The 15,704-nt window shown below is 30.7% G+C and overlaps 2 protein-coding genes and 1 long non-coding RNA gene across 3 annotated transcripts; 1 reads left to right on the forward strand and 2 right to left on the reverse strand.

The window, feature by feature from the left end:
- Positions 1–7,731: 7,731 nt before the first annotated feature.
- LOC132759613 (uncharacterized) lies at positions 7,732–9,501 on the forward strand. The gene is made up of 2 exons (XR_009629747.1): positions 7,732–8,847; positions 8,952–9,501. It is a non-coding gene; the product is annotated as an uncharacterized LOC132759613 (long non-coding RNA).
- LOC132759611 (ficolin-3-like) lies at positions 8,961–12,392 on the reverse strand. The gene is made up of 4 exons (XM_060751423.1): positions 12,192–12,392; positions 11,653–11,749; positions 9,716–9,877; positions 8,961–9,428 (listed from the first exon to the last, which is right to left on the reverse strand). Exons 1-4 carry the CDS (start codon positions 12,351–12,353, stop codon positions 9,169–9,171), a joined length of 681 nt encoding a protein of 226 aa, XP_060607406.1. The 5' UTR covers positions 12,354–12,392; the 3' UTR covers positions 8,961–9,168.
- Positions 12,393–13,821: 1,429 nt separating this feature from the next.
- On the reverse strand, positions 13,822–15,416 carry LOC132759614 (uncharacterized). The gene is made up of 4 exons (XM_060751424.1): positions 15,372–15,416; positions 14,899–14,964; positions 14,449–14,578; positions 13,822–13,981 (listed from the first exon to the last, which is right to left on the reverse strand). The coding sequence occupies exons 2-4, from the start codon at positions 14,917–14,919 to the stop codon at positions 13,827–13,829; spliced, it is 306 nt and encodes a 101-aa protein (XP_060607407.1). The 5' UTR covers positions 14,920–14,964; positions 15,372–15,416; the 3' UTR covers positions 13,822–13,826.
- Between the last annotated feature and the right edge of the window lie 288 nt (positions 15,417–15,704).

The following is a 15,704-nucleotide window of genomic DNA, read 5'->3' on the forward strand; positions in this document are numbered from 1 at the left end:
TCCATACATTTGTTTATTGTTTATGTTGTTGTTCTTTTTTGTTCTTCTCTTTTTACGATATGTTTCTGAAGGGGATTACGAATAAGTAAAACATGTTCTACATAATTAAAATATAAGTAACCATTTCATCAAAATACCCAGATTGTGTTCTGTGATAACGCTCGTCTCTAAATATGCGAATTAAAACGAACGATGACACTAAAGCATATATAGGCATCATGGGAGTGTTTTTTTTTTTACTTTTATTCATCCATTTCTATTCCATTTTTTCTTTTATTTTATATTGCGAAAAAACATATCCTGTTATTGTAAGTCTGAAAATAACATATGTTTTGGATAAGATTGTCACAGACTTACACCATTTAATTATCTTAACATGAACGTTTCTGTATATGAAGAGTTAATTCTTTAAAAGAAAAAAAAAATGGGTAAAAATATCTCTCAGTAAAACTTTTTAAATTTCGGAGGATGAAATTACTATTTCAACTAAAGCAAAAGATAACCAAGTAAACCCGCGAATTTTAAGACTAATAAATTGAATGTCTTAGGTCAAATAGTTTGAGATGGCAACCAAATCACAATCATCTGTTACGTTGAATTAGGCATGTTTTCAAAATAAATTGCCTGATAAAACAAAAAAAATGATAATTGAATTATGTAGAGCACTAAGCTTGCAACTGAAATCAAAATAACAAATCGTAAAAAAGGGATCCTGTTGAGATTTAACTGCACCTGGTGTCAAGCAGAATGATTTCATAGATAGAGATATTTTTTATTTGATTGTGTATTTTTGTTCCTTTATATAAATTGCATCTTCATTTCATAATTTCTTTGTACTATTAAAAGCATTCATACGAAGCTATGCAATAACTATTAAAAACGGCTTAGAAACTCTTGAAATAATGCATTTTGCAGTAGGTTGACAACAATGATTTATTCAACACACCAACATCTTTTACAAAGGAAAGGAACCATTACCAGCACAACAACGTTTTTTTTTTTTTAAAGTCCACTAAATGTTTCCACCTTTGTGTGTTACCCTTGGTATCGATGTGCATTTCGAATTATAGAATACACGTATACTTTTATACAGCTACCGAAATAAAACTTTCTGCTTTTTCAGATCATAATGATTGTTATTACATCATCATAATCATCACACTCATCATCATTTTGAAACATTATTATTATCATCACATATCATAAGCAGATATATATCATCCTTATCATCATCACCATCATTAGTAAAACACAACCATTCTAATTTCTATCAAAAGTTCATAAAATTATGGTACACAATGAAGAGCAAACTTGCAGAGAAAACAAAAACATTTCTTTAACTTGAAAGAGTCATTGCAAGTTTCACCACGTACACACAGCCAATCAAGGTTGGTGACTGGTTTGCTGCTTTACAAACACGGAATAGTTTTCATATCACATTTGTACTTGTTTAAAAACAACTGACACGAGTAACTTACTATTTACACAATTATATGGATTCTAACGAAAACTGTACATTTTAAGACAGATTTTATCAAATGAAAATTATTTTTTTATTACAGCAAGAAAAGATAATTTTTAACGGTCGACTGCAGAAGCGTATTGGGGCCACTCTTAATGGGTTTTTTTAAACAACAAACAGTTAAATAATTCTAACTAAGACTTTGTTACCCTTAATAAGAAGTAAAACATAATTATTATTACAGATGTAAAAGTAAATTAGGGTTATATACAACGGATTTGGAGAAATATATATCTGAAAATGACTTAGTTCCTCATAATAAGTAGTAATAAATTCATAATGAGGCCTTTGTGATTTCACATTGTATGTTACAAAAAAACCTAAATGACTTTGTTACTTCTAGGGTTTTTAAGAAAATACATTTATTATTTGTAATAAAAAACAAACAAAAAAGTAATTGCCCTTTGCAAATTCCGAAAATGTACAATTCACACATTGGGCAGAGTAACAGTTATAAAATACTTTTTAAAAATTTTATTCCAGGTGCAACCTCGTGCAATAACAGTCTATGCCAGAGCAGGGCAAGATGAGATAACATGTTATTAAATTATCGTTGTGTATCTATCTCTATCCAGATAGACAGGAAAAGCTTTGCAAAGATGGTGTGTAACATTAATGTTGTTCAGTATTACTGCCAAAGTTTATGACTCTAAATCTATACCGGTGATTTCAATATTGCTTATGTACGTGATCCCAATATAGTTATTAGAAATTGATAAAATTTGTATCTTCTTAGATTTACCTGCGAGGTAATTTATTGGCATGATATACTTTTTAGCAATCCAAGTTTTTCAATTGACCTCGCTTATAAAATATCACTTTAGTGCTGTTATATTTTTTATGGTCCTTCGGGATCATTGACTTCAGCACTTTTAAGTATTGAAAACTGAGTATCGCTAAAGCCGTTATCATTATCCGTTATGTACACACTCAAACCTAGTCTTCAATGTTCATGTAATTTTGCTGATTTTATTGCTTCTGAGGAATCGCTTTTTCAAGATAGTGTATATCACAACAGTAGGTGTATAGTGTCATTTGGCAGCCATAAAATGTTGCCCCGTATTTCACTTCAGAGATGTTATATTTGTCTGGTTCTTCGGGATAATTGATTCCAGAATTTTAAGTGTTGAAAATTGAGTGCCGCTCAAGCAGGTGCTAGCGGATGTGAGAGAAGTTGCTGTTTTTTCATTATCCTTCATGTACATGTTTCTGAGGGATCACTGTTTTACCAGATATTATTAAGGTTTCGATAAAAATAAACAAAAGTAAAGTGAAATGTAAAAAAGTCTAAAAAAAGTGTTTTGATCGCTTTAGTAGGAACCTAGGTTTATCAAGTCATATCATATATATTTTGAACAAAACTTTTTTTTTAAATTATTGAACAATCGTCCCATAAGTATCATTTCCACGAAATACTCACATCAAGTTAACTAGTAACAACTTAAAGGGACTCCACTGAGGTTTTTAGACATGACAGGACTGGAAATATTTTTTTTGAGATTATTACTCTATTTGATGTAGATCTATACCTAGAACTTATGTGCAAACTTTCAGATCATTAGCTCGATCCGTTTTTCCAAAATATTAATTATAATAGTGAAAGATGACCAAAGTTGAAAAGCGTGTAAACGCTTTTCACTCGAATCGGACAGAGAATAGCACAAACATACAATTTTCAGTGTATTTCCTGTATTTTTCTTAGTTATATTTTATTTATATTTCTGTTTTAATAGCTTGTGTTGATCTATGTGAAAAATTTAAATTTTATGTTTTTAGGCTTATGAACCTCAGTGGAGTTTCTTTAACTATAATATTACAATTATTTATATCCTCTACTTTTTGAACAAACAAACTACTCTCACATCACAAGTTTAGAAAAAAAATTAAAGCTGACGACTATGAATTTGTATTTTACGTTGATCTCCGTAAAGTTCAACGTGCATATTGTTTAGATGAAATAGTAAGGGATTTGATAATTGTTATTAAAATAGAAAGCAAAAATCAATTGTGTACAAAAGGTGTAATAAGGCGTATAAAAAGATTCATATAAAAGCAAATGAGTCGTCGCTTATTAATCAGCTATCGTGAAAATGTAAGCTAGCAGCGGAAAGAGCGTCTGCTTCAAAATTTGTTTTGGCCAAATAGATTAAAAAAAGACGAATAAGCATGCATGGCAAACTGATAAAGTATTCCATGAGATGCGCCAAGTATATCTTTAACATCAAATATTTCATTTCTGATAAAATGATATTGAATGATTTTTGCCGCAACACCGAATCTAATAGTTATCTTTTATGTTTTTTCATAAACATGAACATCATGTAATTTATCATACTTTTGAGCAATCACACGGCGTGTTTCAAACACAGTATTCGGTATACATCCACCTCCTGTTATGACTCACATTTTGAAAAAAACATAGCTTTAATATTTAATTTATGTTTCAATAAACACAAGTTTCTTCCCTTTTTAGCAGTATAGACAGATAAATTTAAAGTTTTCCAAACAATGAAACATTACTTGTAGAGATTGGTGATACATATTTAATGGCATAGCTTTCCAGTATAGAAGTTTATAAAAATAAAAGTTATTTTAATAATTCTTATATTTATAAAATTGGGGAAAATACAATAAGAATACAGATTGAAACAAATAACATGTACATTTCAAGTAAATTGTATTTAATTTTAATAACTCCTGCTTTGCCTTCAAGAAGTATACCTCCAAATTCATGATAATTTCATAATTATCATGCTTATCTTGAACATGAACTTAATTAATATTATAATGTGAACAAAGAGAGTAATAACCACATTGCAAACGGTACTTACAACACAAGTAATATACCAAAAAAAGAGGACAAAATATAATTTATGTAAAATACAAACCGTACTGCGAAATAGTGCAAAACTTTGTAAATTGTCGCACCTACACCTTTACATGTACCATGTAATATAATACGTGAAAGTTGAATCATTTTACTTCTTTAAAGTCTCATTTTTAGGTTCGATTTTCTTAAATATTTAAACTGATCTTTAGGCATGCAGCTTAAAGTTGTTTGTTTACTTATCAAACAAATTGTAAAAAGTTATTGCATATACATTTATGGATCAAAAGGTGTGATACATGTCATTGATATTTAGAAATATATACACGTAATCTTTACACAATAACCATTTTTGTTGAATAATTCAGATACGCCCGTCACCTAAAAATGACTTGAACTGTCTGTCAAAGTCAAGTAAGTGAATATATTTATAAGTGAATTATTATTAAATGAACCATGAGAGTTATAACAACATTGCAAACGGTACTTATGATCCACGTAAATTATCAAAAAGGACAATATATGTAAAATACATTCCTTACTGTCAGAGGACATATTTATTTTGATTGTTTCCTTTAAATTTACCTTAGTTTTTAATATTTTAGTAAAGTATTCGTCCATGTCTTCTATAGAAATTTAAACATTCAATGCCCCGCCACTTAGTCGGGGGTCTTATAATTTACTCTTGCCCGTCCAGCTTTCAAGCTGCCCGCCCGCTGACTTAAGTTTACAGTAGTTGTACAAATAAATGAGGCAAATCAGTAACATGTGGGGTATCCTTGTCCTATGAGAGAATTTCTAGCTTTACATTTGATATCATTGACTCTCAATACACTTATTGTGCACACATATAACAACAATATGTTAAAGTTTTAGCAATCTATTTGTTTAAAATTTTCAATGCTGCATGTTCTATTCTGTAAGATAATTATCATATTGTATTATGAGTTTATTTCTTGACATTAAAATGTCTTTTTAATGGGGACGACAATTAAACATTTACTTTGTGTGTCTCCTTTTACACAGTGACCGTTCACTTGTACGTGTTTTTAAAGCCTGACCATACTTTTATTCGTCATCATCAGTGAGCGGACTAACCGTTTATTTCAAATTTCTTTTCCAAAATAAATGTAGTTCATCATCTTATTTTAGAGAGCCAAAAATATATGATTAAAATATGGAAGACGTGAATTGCATGTCATATAAACAGACCAATATTAACGCATCCTCTTTATCAACATATCTCCCATATATCTGCTTTTATGATAGGATATTTACTATGCCAAAAAGTACAGTCTGAAACGAAGGACTATATGAAAATAACAAAAATAAATATTCTTGATCATACTGCTGCTGATGATGACAAATACTTATTATCGAATTAGTTTATCTTCATTTTTTTTATTATCGAATTAGTTAATCTTTGTCTTCTATCGATTCATTTCTGACTAAAATCTGCATGGAAATCTTTATTATCTTCAGTATTTTTTTGTATTACATAATTCCCTTTTCAATGTAGTCTTAGCACTGTATATTTATCGTTCTCCACAAGTTTGATAGACATATAACAACTCAAATGGTACATAAGTTTGTACTACAGCACAGTTTTGATAGGTCTTAAATTAATTCTTAATAATAAATTTATACTTATTTCTTTGCTTTGATGAATTACAAGGATATGTAATGGTCTTTACTACATGCTCAATTTGTTGTGTCATAGTTAGTCTCGTCTGGAAATAAGGACGTATAAATCCATTGACAAGAGGCAATACTTTAAAATCAATTTTGATTGAAAAAAAAATCAAATAAGTGATTGTTGGCAATTTGGAGACACCCCAAGTGACATGGTAACAGCAAATTAAAGATTAAGTATGCTGTTTTAAAGGCTGTCGTCAAGTCAACATTTGTGCTAGTTTGATGAACAACTTTTGAGGGTCCTCTATGCACAATATGAGGATTAAAGCACTAACCCTAAAAAAATGCCGGGAGATTTCCGCGTGGCATGGCCATTTTTGGAGTCGGCGATTTGCATTTTTCGATATAATCGTAGATTAACTGAAAATATGCAAAGTCAAAACCTTCCTGAAACTGTATTTTACAAAATTTTGATCAATCACACTTTTATAAGAATGTTACTTAGCGGTTTGCAGCAAAAGCGCGCATTAGAGCAGGATCATACAGGAATGGACGTCTAGCATAGTTTGCCATTGTACAATGAACATTACGTACTTAAAAAATCTTGAATGATAAAGAGATTGTGATGGTTTAGAAGGTCTTTATCATAGCAATAGAAGGCCAAAGAATTAGCTACCGCAAGGAAATTGAAAGCAAGAGGCCCACATAAAATTGTCGCTTTTTTGACTGGCAATTAGTTGTCTATGTAACAAAAATCTATGAAAATTAGTAAAAGCGTCCATATTCTACAATGTGTCTGATTCCGTTGCAAATTCGTTTTTGTACAACCTCGGAGGATCTTCTTTGTACAAAATGAGTATCAAATCTCTAAACCAAATACTATGACTTTGAGATTTCCGCATGGTATGTTCATTTTTATTTGGGCTGGTATTTTGTTCTTTCTATATATTAAATGCATATTTTTTCTTAAGATACACCATATTCTAGAGTCAACCGTTCAAACATATTTTGTCTGATTCCAATGACGATTCGTTTTGTACCACTGTGGTGGTTCTTCTTTGCACAAAATGAGAAGCAAAACCCTGACATAAACAATATGCCCGTGAGATTTCCGCATGGCATGGTAATTTCTTGGACCGGCGGTTTGTCTTTATGAATTGCCGTAAAAATGCACCATATCCTAGAGCCTACCATTCAAACGCAATTAGTCCGATTCCGTTGCAAATTCGTTTTTGTACAACTTTGGAGGGTCTTTTTTGTATAAAATGAGTACCAAAGCTCTAACCCAAAAAATATCTCTTCAACTATGACCTTGACCTTAGAAGAAGGCAAATAGTTATTGCGCATTAAACATGTCTTATTATGGTGAAAATTTGTGACAACTATCTTTAAAATCCCTTCACGGATAAGAAATTTATGGACCGGACACGACATATACAAATAAAATATACAACTTTGACATTTAATCACAAAGTGTGACATTGACCTTAAAGGTTAGGATCCGGTTGTTGCGCATGACACATCGTCTTATTAGACATTTATGTCATGTAATTTCAATTCCTTGGATTCATGACATAGTTATTGACCGGACACGAACATGTGACGGACGGTCAGAAGGACGAACGGACGGAACCTATTTCTAATTCAAGAAAGCGGGGGACAATAAAAAACACAACTTAGTAAAAATACACTATCACAATACTTTCAAATGCGTTTTGATTAGTTTACAATAATTTACAATCTACATCAAAAACAATTGTTGTTATAACACAGTAAAGAAAGAATATTGTTGCAAATCATGTTGATAATTTTAAGTTTTAAGTAAAAATAATAAACTTTAAATGAATGTTATATTTTTATTTGTTTATGATAAACAAAGTAGTAACAAAATGAACTGTAACATCCTGAATACAACATTCGAATATAATTTATATAAGAATTAAAATAAGAATAAGAGCGTATCAAATATATAGAAATATAAATAAATATTTTATCATACTCTCAGTAAAGCCAATTATTTAAATGAATAACAAAAAGTCATTCACTAAAAAATTTCTATCAATACACTGTCACATCAAGACTTCTGACAATCAAGTATGAACTTTTGTTTTTGACTGTCGAGTTTTGTGTTTTTCTCAAACACATTTATGCATAATGATTCTAAATCTATCTAGGAATGGCACAGGTGTTGACCATGACCATACACGAACATCAGCGTACTTGTTAAAAATCATATCATCAGTTTTGATCTACAAGTGAGACTTTGGCATCAGAAACAGGGTGTTAATACTTCCGATACGTCATTGTGTCAAACAACATCTATGTTTAATATTTTTTAATCTATTCAGGAAGGTAAGACATGTTGACTAGACACTTTCACAAACATTCATATCATGACTTTTGTATATTTTCTGGTGCTTCGGGATCCTTGATGCCAGCACTATTAAGTGTTGAGAATTGAGTACCGCTCAAGCCGGTGCTAGGGGGCGTGGGGGATGTTTTTGCACCTATTCATTATTCCTCATGTTCAGACTCAATCAAACCGAGTCTGCAATTATTATGTAATTTTGTTGTGATTAGTGCTTCCGAGGGAACATTTTATTTCCAGATATTTAGATTATAAGAGTGACCTAATTATTTGAGAAAGGGATATGATTCATATGTTTTGAACGTAGTCATAATGTCCGACACATGTATGCATAATGATTTTCAAAATCATCCAGGAATGACAGAACTGTTGACTGGACACGAATATTGGTGCATTTTTATCAAAATATGTATTCTGTAGACAGAGTGTGACCTTGACCTAAATGCTTCGGACCTAGATATTGTGCATGCCATATAACCCAAACGTGCTTCACATGTATACAAAATTATTCTAAATTCCTCCAAAAAGTGACACAGTACAGACGGACGAACAGTGGAACGTGTGAAAAAATCAACCGTCATTTGATGACGGACATTTAGCAAATCTCAGTTCCAGAATATGTTGTATGGCGTGTATTTGTGTTAGTCAATCTCAAACCAATAAATATACAAATTGAGGTGACCAAACAAACACCAAGCACAATTTTCAATTCAAATATTTGTAAATTGAATATATATCAAATTGTTTTGTGTTATAAGAGAAATGTGTCTTTATTACATTTATAATGAAGCTAACGGAAGATTGTTCAAGCAACGGCTATATTCGTCGAAACATCATTTTTGATATTTTTAATGAATTATAAGTTTTAAATTGATAATAATGCATGCTACACTCGAGTTGGCACTTTTTCGTTGTGCCTGGAGTAACATATAGTCCGTTAAGATTAGCGTGCGAACATGATTTGTACCACCAACCAGCATGTTTATTGACAGCACAATTCGTGACATATTTATCCCTATCAACATCGTAGGTGGTAAAATGTTGACCATTGCTGTATGACAATCCAGCTGTATCACCTGTATAAGAAAAGATAAAAATAATAAACAATTTTGAATACACGTGTGTCTGTTTGTTGGACCCATTTTACTTTTCTAGAAATTGTTAAAAAATATTTTATTGATTGGAAACTCTATGAAAACATAACATGTATTTATAGAAAATACTTGAATATCCTCTACATAAATATTATTACCATTATCAATATCATTATTCATATTATAAAACAGTGACTTATCTTGCCGAAGGTAAGATGCATCAATGTACAGTTTTATTTTAGTTTTATAATTATAATGTTATTCATCACCTGCAGTTCCGACTCCCTTGTCAATATGTAGAGAATAATAAGGACCATCACTAAGGTGAAAGTTCTGGAATGTTTCGTATACATGTTCTCCACCAGCCGCTGTCAGATCCAGTCTTAACTCTGTTTTTCCTTGAGAAACCATCTCGTAGATATTCCTTAGACCTGCGTAAAAATAATTTAAACGTTTTGCATTATAAAAACCTTTGCTGATACACACATACATATATTTGTCTATCTCTGACTAAAAAGTCCGGCAAAACAAATAAGAAGTACATTTCGTGATTCTATTTTAGTTAAGAGGTAAAGATCATGCATCGTGCCTCTTAATGTTGATAAACGTATACTTATTCTTTACAAAAAGAAATTATTTTCTCTAAATTGGCAATGAGTCTGTCATATCACATTTATGCATTTGTTAATAAAAAATATCTTATTACTGGTGTACAGATGTCTTTAATATGTATACAAAATAATCACGGACATAATTTTAACACCTCAGATGGCGGTTGTAAATTACCTTGAGATCGTAAATTTTATTCTAAACGGCATGCAGTTCGAGCATTTCTTTACATATCTTATTTTCGGAACAACACGACATACTTATAACAATTTCAATTTATCATGCTTTGTTGCTGCGTAATCAAAGATCCATGTGAAACTGCTTATCAAAAGCTCTGATGCATTGAGGAGTGAAACGATTATTTCAAGAAATAATTGTATGGCGTGGACGCTATGAAATTCTAATTTGACGACGTAAAGGCGCGATACATTTAATCTTGGGTAAATTAAATAATTAATAACAATTAATGGATTAGATAGGATCACATCAATTCTCAAATATCTATTTCAAAACATTTGGGAGTAATTGATAATTAACACCTATCTTTCAACTTAGTTTGGTCAAAGTATGATATTTCCATACAAATCTGAGTCTTTTCTCTCACCGATTAATTATTTGGTCATTTCTGTATCTTAAACACATTTTAAAACATTTCTGCAGTGTTGCTCATCAATGATTATATAATTTGACTGAAGAAAATAAGATAATTCCCGAAAGTCAAGCAGGTTTCATGTGCATTTGATTAACATTGCTTATATGACTTTGTGTTGATTTTCGAAAAGTTTTTGATTGACTCCAGCTGACAGGTACTCATGGTCATTTTACATGTATCAAAATATATGTATTCCGATTTAAATTAATGTGTTTAAGCACATCATGGTTTAACTAATTTTCTCGATGTTATAGGCGATAAATATAGAAGATTTTAATTTTTCGTAGTTCTGTTCTTTCATAATATGTAAACAACAATCATATTCGCGATATTTTTTTCTTCAATTGGTATTTTGACGAAAAAGAGGTATGTTTATGTACATGTGTTTATAAGAACACGTTATGTATCTAAACTTAGAAAGCTTGTGTTTTAGTATATTTAGTAGTTTTGTTTCTCAAAAAAATGTGTGATTTGTTACAGTTTCCAAATACATACTATTTTGCTATATATAATATCAATCTTTTGCATCTTTAGTTGTGTTTGCAATTGATATAATTAAAGTGAATTAGTATTCTGTATATGTCAAAATACTACGTTGTTTACATGTCCCTGCCTTTATGACACATAACTGCATGTTAAGCGCTACTTTTTCAATTGTAGAACATCTAACATGATTTTAATCAATGATTTTAACATTAATAAATATATGTTTGGCGTTTCTAAAGACTTAAAAATATAGATTTCAAATGCATAATGTGCCTTTAATACACACCAAAGACGGACAGGAAGGTTTCTATTGGCATAGACATGAATAATTCTCTCAATACTTTTTATCAGATAAAAATGTTAATAAACTAGATTCCCTACTGCAGATAAAATCGTTGTACCAACGACATTACCTGTGAACCAGTCATTTATGAAACGGTTATATCAATGCAACCCTACCTAACCAAAATTCGCCGTCTAATGAACCAAAGCCGTTTTCGTAGTCACTGAAGTTCCTGTAGAAATCCACATTGCCATTGAATCGATATTGAAAAACCTAAATGGATGATTATGTGTTAATATAGTATCACAGCTGCATGCTTTTTGGGAAAAATCTGTATATATTCAATACAAGTTATGTACATGTTTAGACATATATGTTTCTGTGTTTCCGTAAGCAATGCTTTCATTATTCGAATGTAAATAAAGAACATTTATCTGAATAAAAAAGGAACAAGAACGGGGTATTTGTCGCACCAGCGCAGTAGAGGTCATATGACGATATGCCAGCTTTATTGGTAGCGGAAGACTTTGGTTATTTCAGGCACGAGCGGGCACCTAAGTAGAACTACCGACGTTCCGAAAGCTAGCTAAATAGCTTCCTTTATTGAATCCCAAGTCCCAAGCACGATTGAAACCTACAGCGTTAAGGAACAAGTGATTTGAAGTCAACGGCTGTAACCACACTTGCCCAGTCAAAGGACTCAAAACAAACCAACCGTCCATCCTCCCGTATCTGTATCAAAGTCACAATACACAGGTGTTTTTCGGCCAGTTTTCCATAAACTTATGTTGTATATTCCGGTTCTGTTCTTTCCTTCATGCTTCTTAATGTCAGTGCAATCTGTTGGTTCTATATGTATGTAAACAACTTTTATCATTTAAGTTTACAAATTGCTACATGCCTCTTCTTCTTGAATGAAAACGGTAAAACATGCTTGACATAATTAAAAGTTAAAATGAATCAATATTACATTTATGTATTTAAAAAAGAATTAGAAATAATTCGGCAATATAGAGCGATATTTTATCAGACTATAAGATATGTATTTACATAGCATGTTGTACAATACTATTGAAGTAATCTTCAATCATATATATTTTACTTTAATAAGAATCTATTTTAGTATTATGACTTGTTACACCTTATTTAGTCCAATCTTTTGTTGCAATACCTAGACATCCATCGCTAATTAATGACTTCCATACTTTTTTGTTTTAAGAGTGTCATTTGAACTTATATCAACTATACTTTAAAGCATAACACGGATAATGATATAAAAAGGGATGACACTCACCAAAATACAGGATTTTATAAACGACAAGCAATCGTCCACCCATTGCCCCAATGTAATTACTTGAGAATAAATAAAATGTATGCACACAAATTGCGAAATCTGAAATTCTAATCATCTGTGAATATGTTTATCGGTTATGATGGATTATTTAAGAGTTTCATTGTCAGCGGAACATGGTCCGAAAATGATAAAACATGTGAGCAGATATTATACAAAGTAAGAAAAACGATTAAATCGGTTATACTTAAATATCACACACACAACATTTATATTTCTTAAAACATTCTCGTACATCATATCGGCGCTACTATGTTTGTCTGTTCTTTCTAGACCATTAAATGTTGGTGGTTTTGCACCGTTTAGCCAGGCCTGGGTAGGGGCATTATATATGATGAGGCAATATTTAAAGGGGAATGTTAAATTTATGTTTTTGTTTCAAGTAGGTAAAAATAATGAACAGTATCTCATTCCAATTAGAAAATGTGAAAGAAATTACTGAGCAACTTATTATAATCAATCCAAAAACATTAAATGTTTTACTTGCACAAGATCCAGTGTTACAAAGTGTATATTCGATTCTGTTTCCAAAACAGTGATCTCCGAAACGGTCTGGACTTGGATTGGTACAAGACCGTTTTCGACTCTGTATTCCTATACTGCATGTTGCCGAACATTCTCCCCAGACATCCCGTGAACTCCAGCCACCATGCACTATTAAATTGTTTTTGTTTTTATTTATGAATATGATAATGTAGTCAGGTGACTTAATGAATCTATGTCAATGATTAAAGAATGCGACTTTTTTTGCATACTTTTTCAACGAATATAGTTGTCACAAGTGACGTAAAACCTAAAATAAATGAAAAATATTAATCAACCCTATATCGAAAACATTGATTTTTTTTTACATTTTTTTTGTTGTTGTTCTTTTCCTTTTTTTTTTTTTTTTTTTTTTTTTGCTTTTTGTTTTTAGGGCTGGTTAAAATTACAACATAATAAAAATAATAAAGACGTTGTTGAAACTTTTGTTTCAGTACGTTTTAATATTTAAAGCTGCTACTTCAATGATATAGGTAAAGTTAACATACCGAGATCACAGAGATTGCAATATTGTGGACATATTTTCTTTGCTTGACTAGTAACCTCACAAATATCAAACATCGAGTTCAATTTAGCACAATCCACCGACTTGTCGTCTTGACAAAGGGAGGCTAAAACAAGTTAATAATCATCATTAAATTGATGCACAATAACTGCATACATAAAGTATAATCTAAATATTTGTTGTCAAATACCTATTATAGTGTAACTGTACATGTTAAACGATTGTTTCGGAAAAGAAAACAAACAAATGAAAACAAATTGAAAACACGATAAGCGACTTATTAAATGCAGTTATTCCCATATATACTTTACTTTTGTGCAGCAAATGCATCATGGCATCATCTTATACTAAAACAAACAAATATTGTTTTACAATGATGTATGTTACTAATACTTACCAAAGCTTTTGTCATATAAATTTATTAGGTTGGCATAAGGTAGCTATCTGTAACGAATAAGTATTTATACTATCTAAATCGTTTAATCATATATGCAGTTTGATTGCTGAACTTGCTGAAATTGTTATATTTCAGATAATGTTTTAAACTATACACTAATAACGAAAGGCGCTAACGAGGAGGATAAGTACATAGATTTCCGTTACATTTATCCGTCGAGCAACATTCGTAACAAAAACTCGACTTATCAACGCTCATTTTTGCAATTTCGGAGCCATTTTGACGCGTTGCATATCTGCCACAACTCTGGAAAAAATGAATTAAATGCAATTGTCAAACAATATAGCAATTGAAATGTTTTTAAAGATCAAATCAAAGTAAAACAGATAGACGATCACAAAGTTATATTATTGAACATTCAATAAGATAATAAAAACTGATTATATTCAAAAGCCCAAATAACACTTCTTTACGAAAACGACATACGTTTTCATTTCCAGTCTTTTATTTTCGGAACATGCTGGCACTGGTATGTTGATAAGGTGAAAATACGTTAAAGATGCTATCTATTTATTGTATGAAAGTGGATAATTTCTATGAATATCACAATAAAATCACTTATTTACCTCTTTGTCAATGCATCCCATGTCATACTGAAGCTGGCTTTTATGTTCTCGTCTTTTGAAACAAACCTTTGAATAATTAATTGAACTCTTAGAACTACAAGCTTTCAAGGAAATAATTAGTAGATAGCAGAACCTATTACATAATATATCAGTATATCAGAAATTGACAATATTTAAGCTAATAAGGAGCTATTTTGCACATAGTGTAACTTTTGAATTTATTATTTTATTATGAATTAAATATTCTATTTATTTTTTATTTATTTAATTATTTATTTATTTATTTATTTATTTATTTATTTATTTATTTATTTATTGTCAGCATGTGCATCCCTTTTCTCGATCAAATACGTTGTCAAGCTAATCAACACGGACGCTATTACATGGTTGCAAATAGAAGGGAGTATAAACATTACAATAAACAAATATTCATTACTTCTGCACATTTTTTGCGATAAATTATGGTATCTTACCTGACCTTTCTCGCGTTTTTCCACTGATTTACATTCGCGTATATTTACAGCTAAAACACTCCAAGGATTATAAAACCACTTTTTTCAAATAATTTGTTTAATACGAATTACAATGATACTGGATATGAATTGTTCTTTAAAAGAAACTTTTGAACATAATATAGTTACATGTATGACCGATAACTAAATATAAAATCTTTAATTGTGATATTTTTTATAAAGTTCAGTTTTAAACTTCAGAGTGATTTAAGAAGATAGGGTGGATGTCATTGTTAACATTTTGTATTCACCCATTGTTAAAATATCTAAAATGTACTTAATGCAAAGAATAAA

The sequence above is a fragment of the Ruditapes philippinarum genome, unplaced genomic scaffold (assembly GCF_026571515.1).
Source record: "Ruditapes philippinarum isolate M1 unplaced genomic scaffold, ASM2657151v2 ctg11169_1_1_1_1, whole genome shotgun sequence".
Classification (NCBI taxonomy): domain Eukaryota; kingdom Metazoa; phylum Mollusca; class Bivalvia; order Venerida; family Veneridae; genus Ruditapes; species Ruditapes philippinarum.

Coding starts and splice junctions, on each gene's coding strand:
- LOC132759611 (XM_060751423.1), bottom strand. CDS start 12,353: ATGATAAAAGTTGTTTACATACATATAGAACCAACAGATTGCACTGAC. Junction 9,878..11,652: donor AGACGGCGAATTTTGGTTAG/GTAGGGTTGCAT, acceptor ATTTTTACGCAG/GTCTAAGGAATATCTACGAG. Junction 9,429..9,715: donor CAAGGGAGTCGGAACTGCAG/GTGATGAATAAC, acceptor TTTCTTATACAG/GTGATACAGCTGGATTGTCA.
- LOC132759614 (XM_060751424.1), bottom strand. CDS start 14,919: ATGGGATGCATTGACAAAGAG. Junction 14,579..14,898: donor TGGGATGCATTGACAAAGAG/GTAAATAAGTGA, acceptor CATTTTTTCCAG/AGTTGTGGCAGATATGCAAC. Junction 13,982..14,448: donor TCTATGTACTTATCCTCCTC/GTTAGCGCCTTT, acceptor AACTTGTTTTAG/CCTCCCTTTGTCAAGACGAC.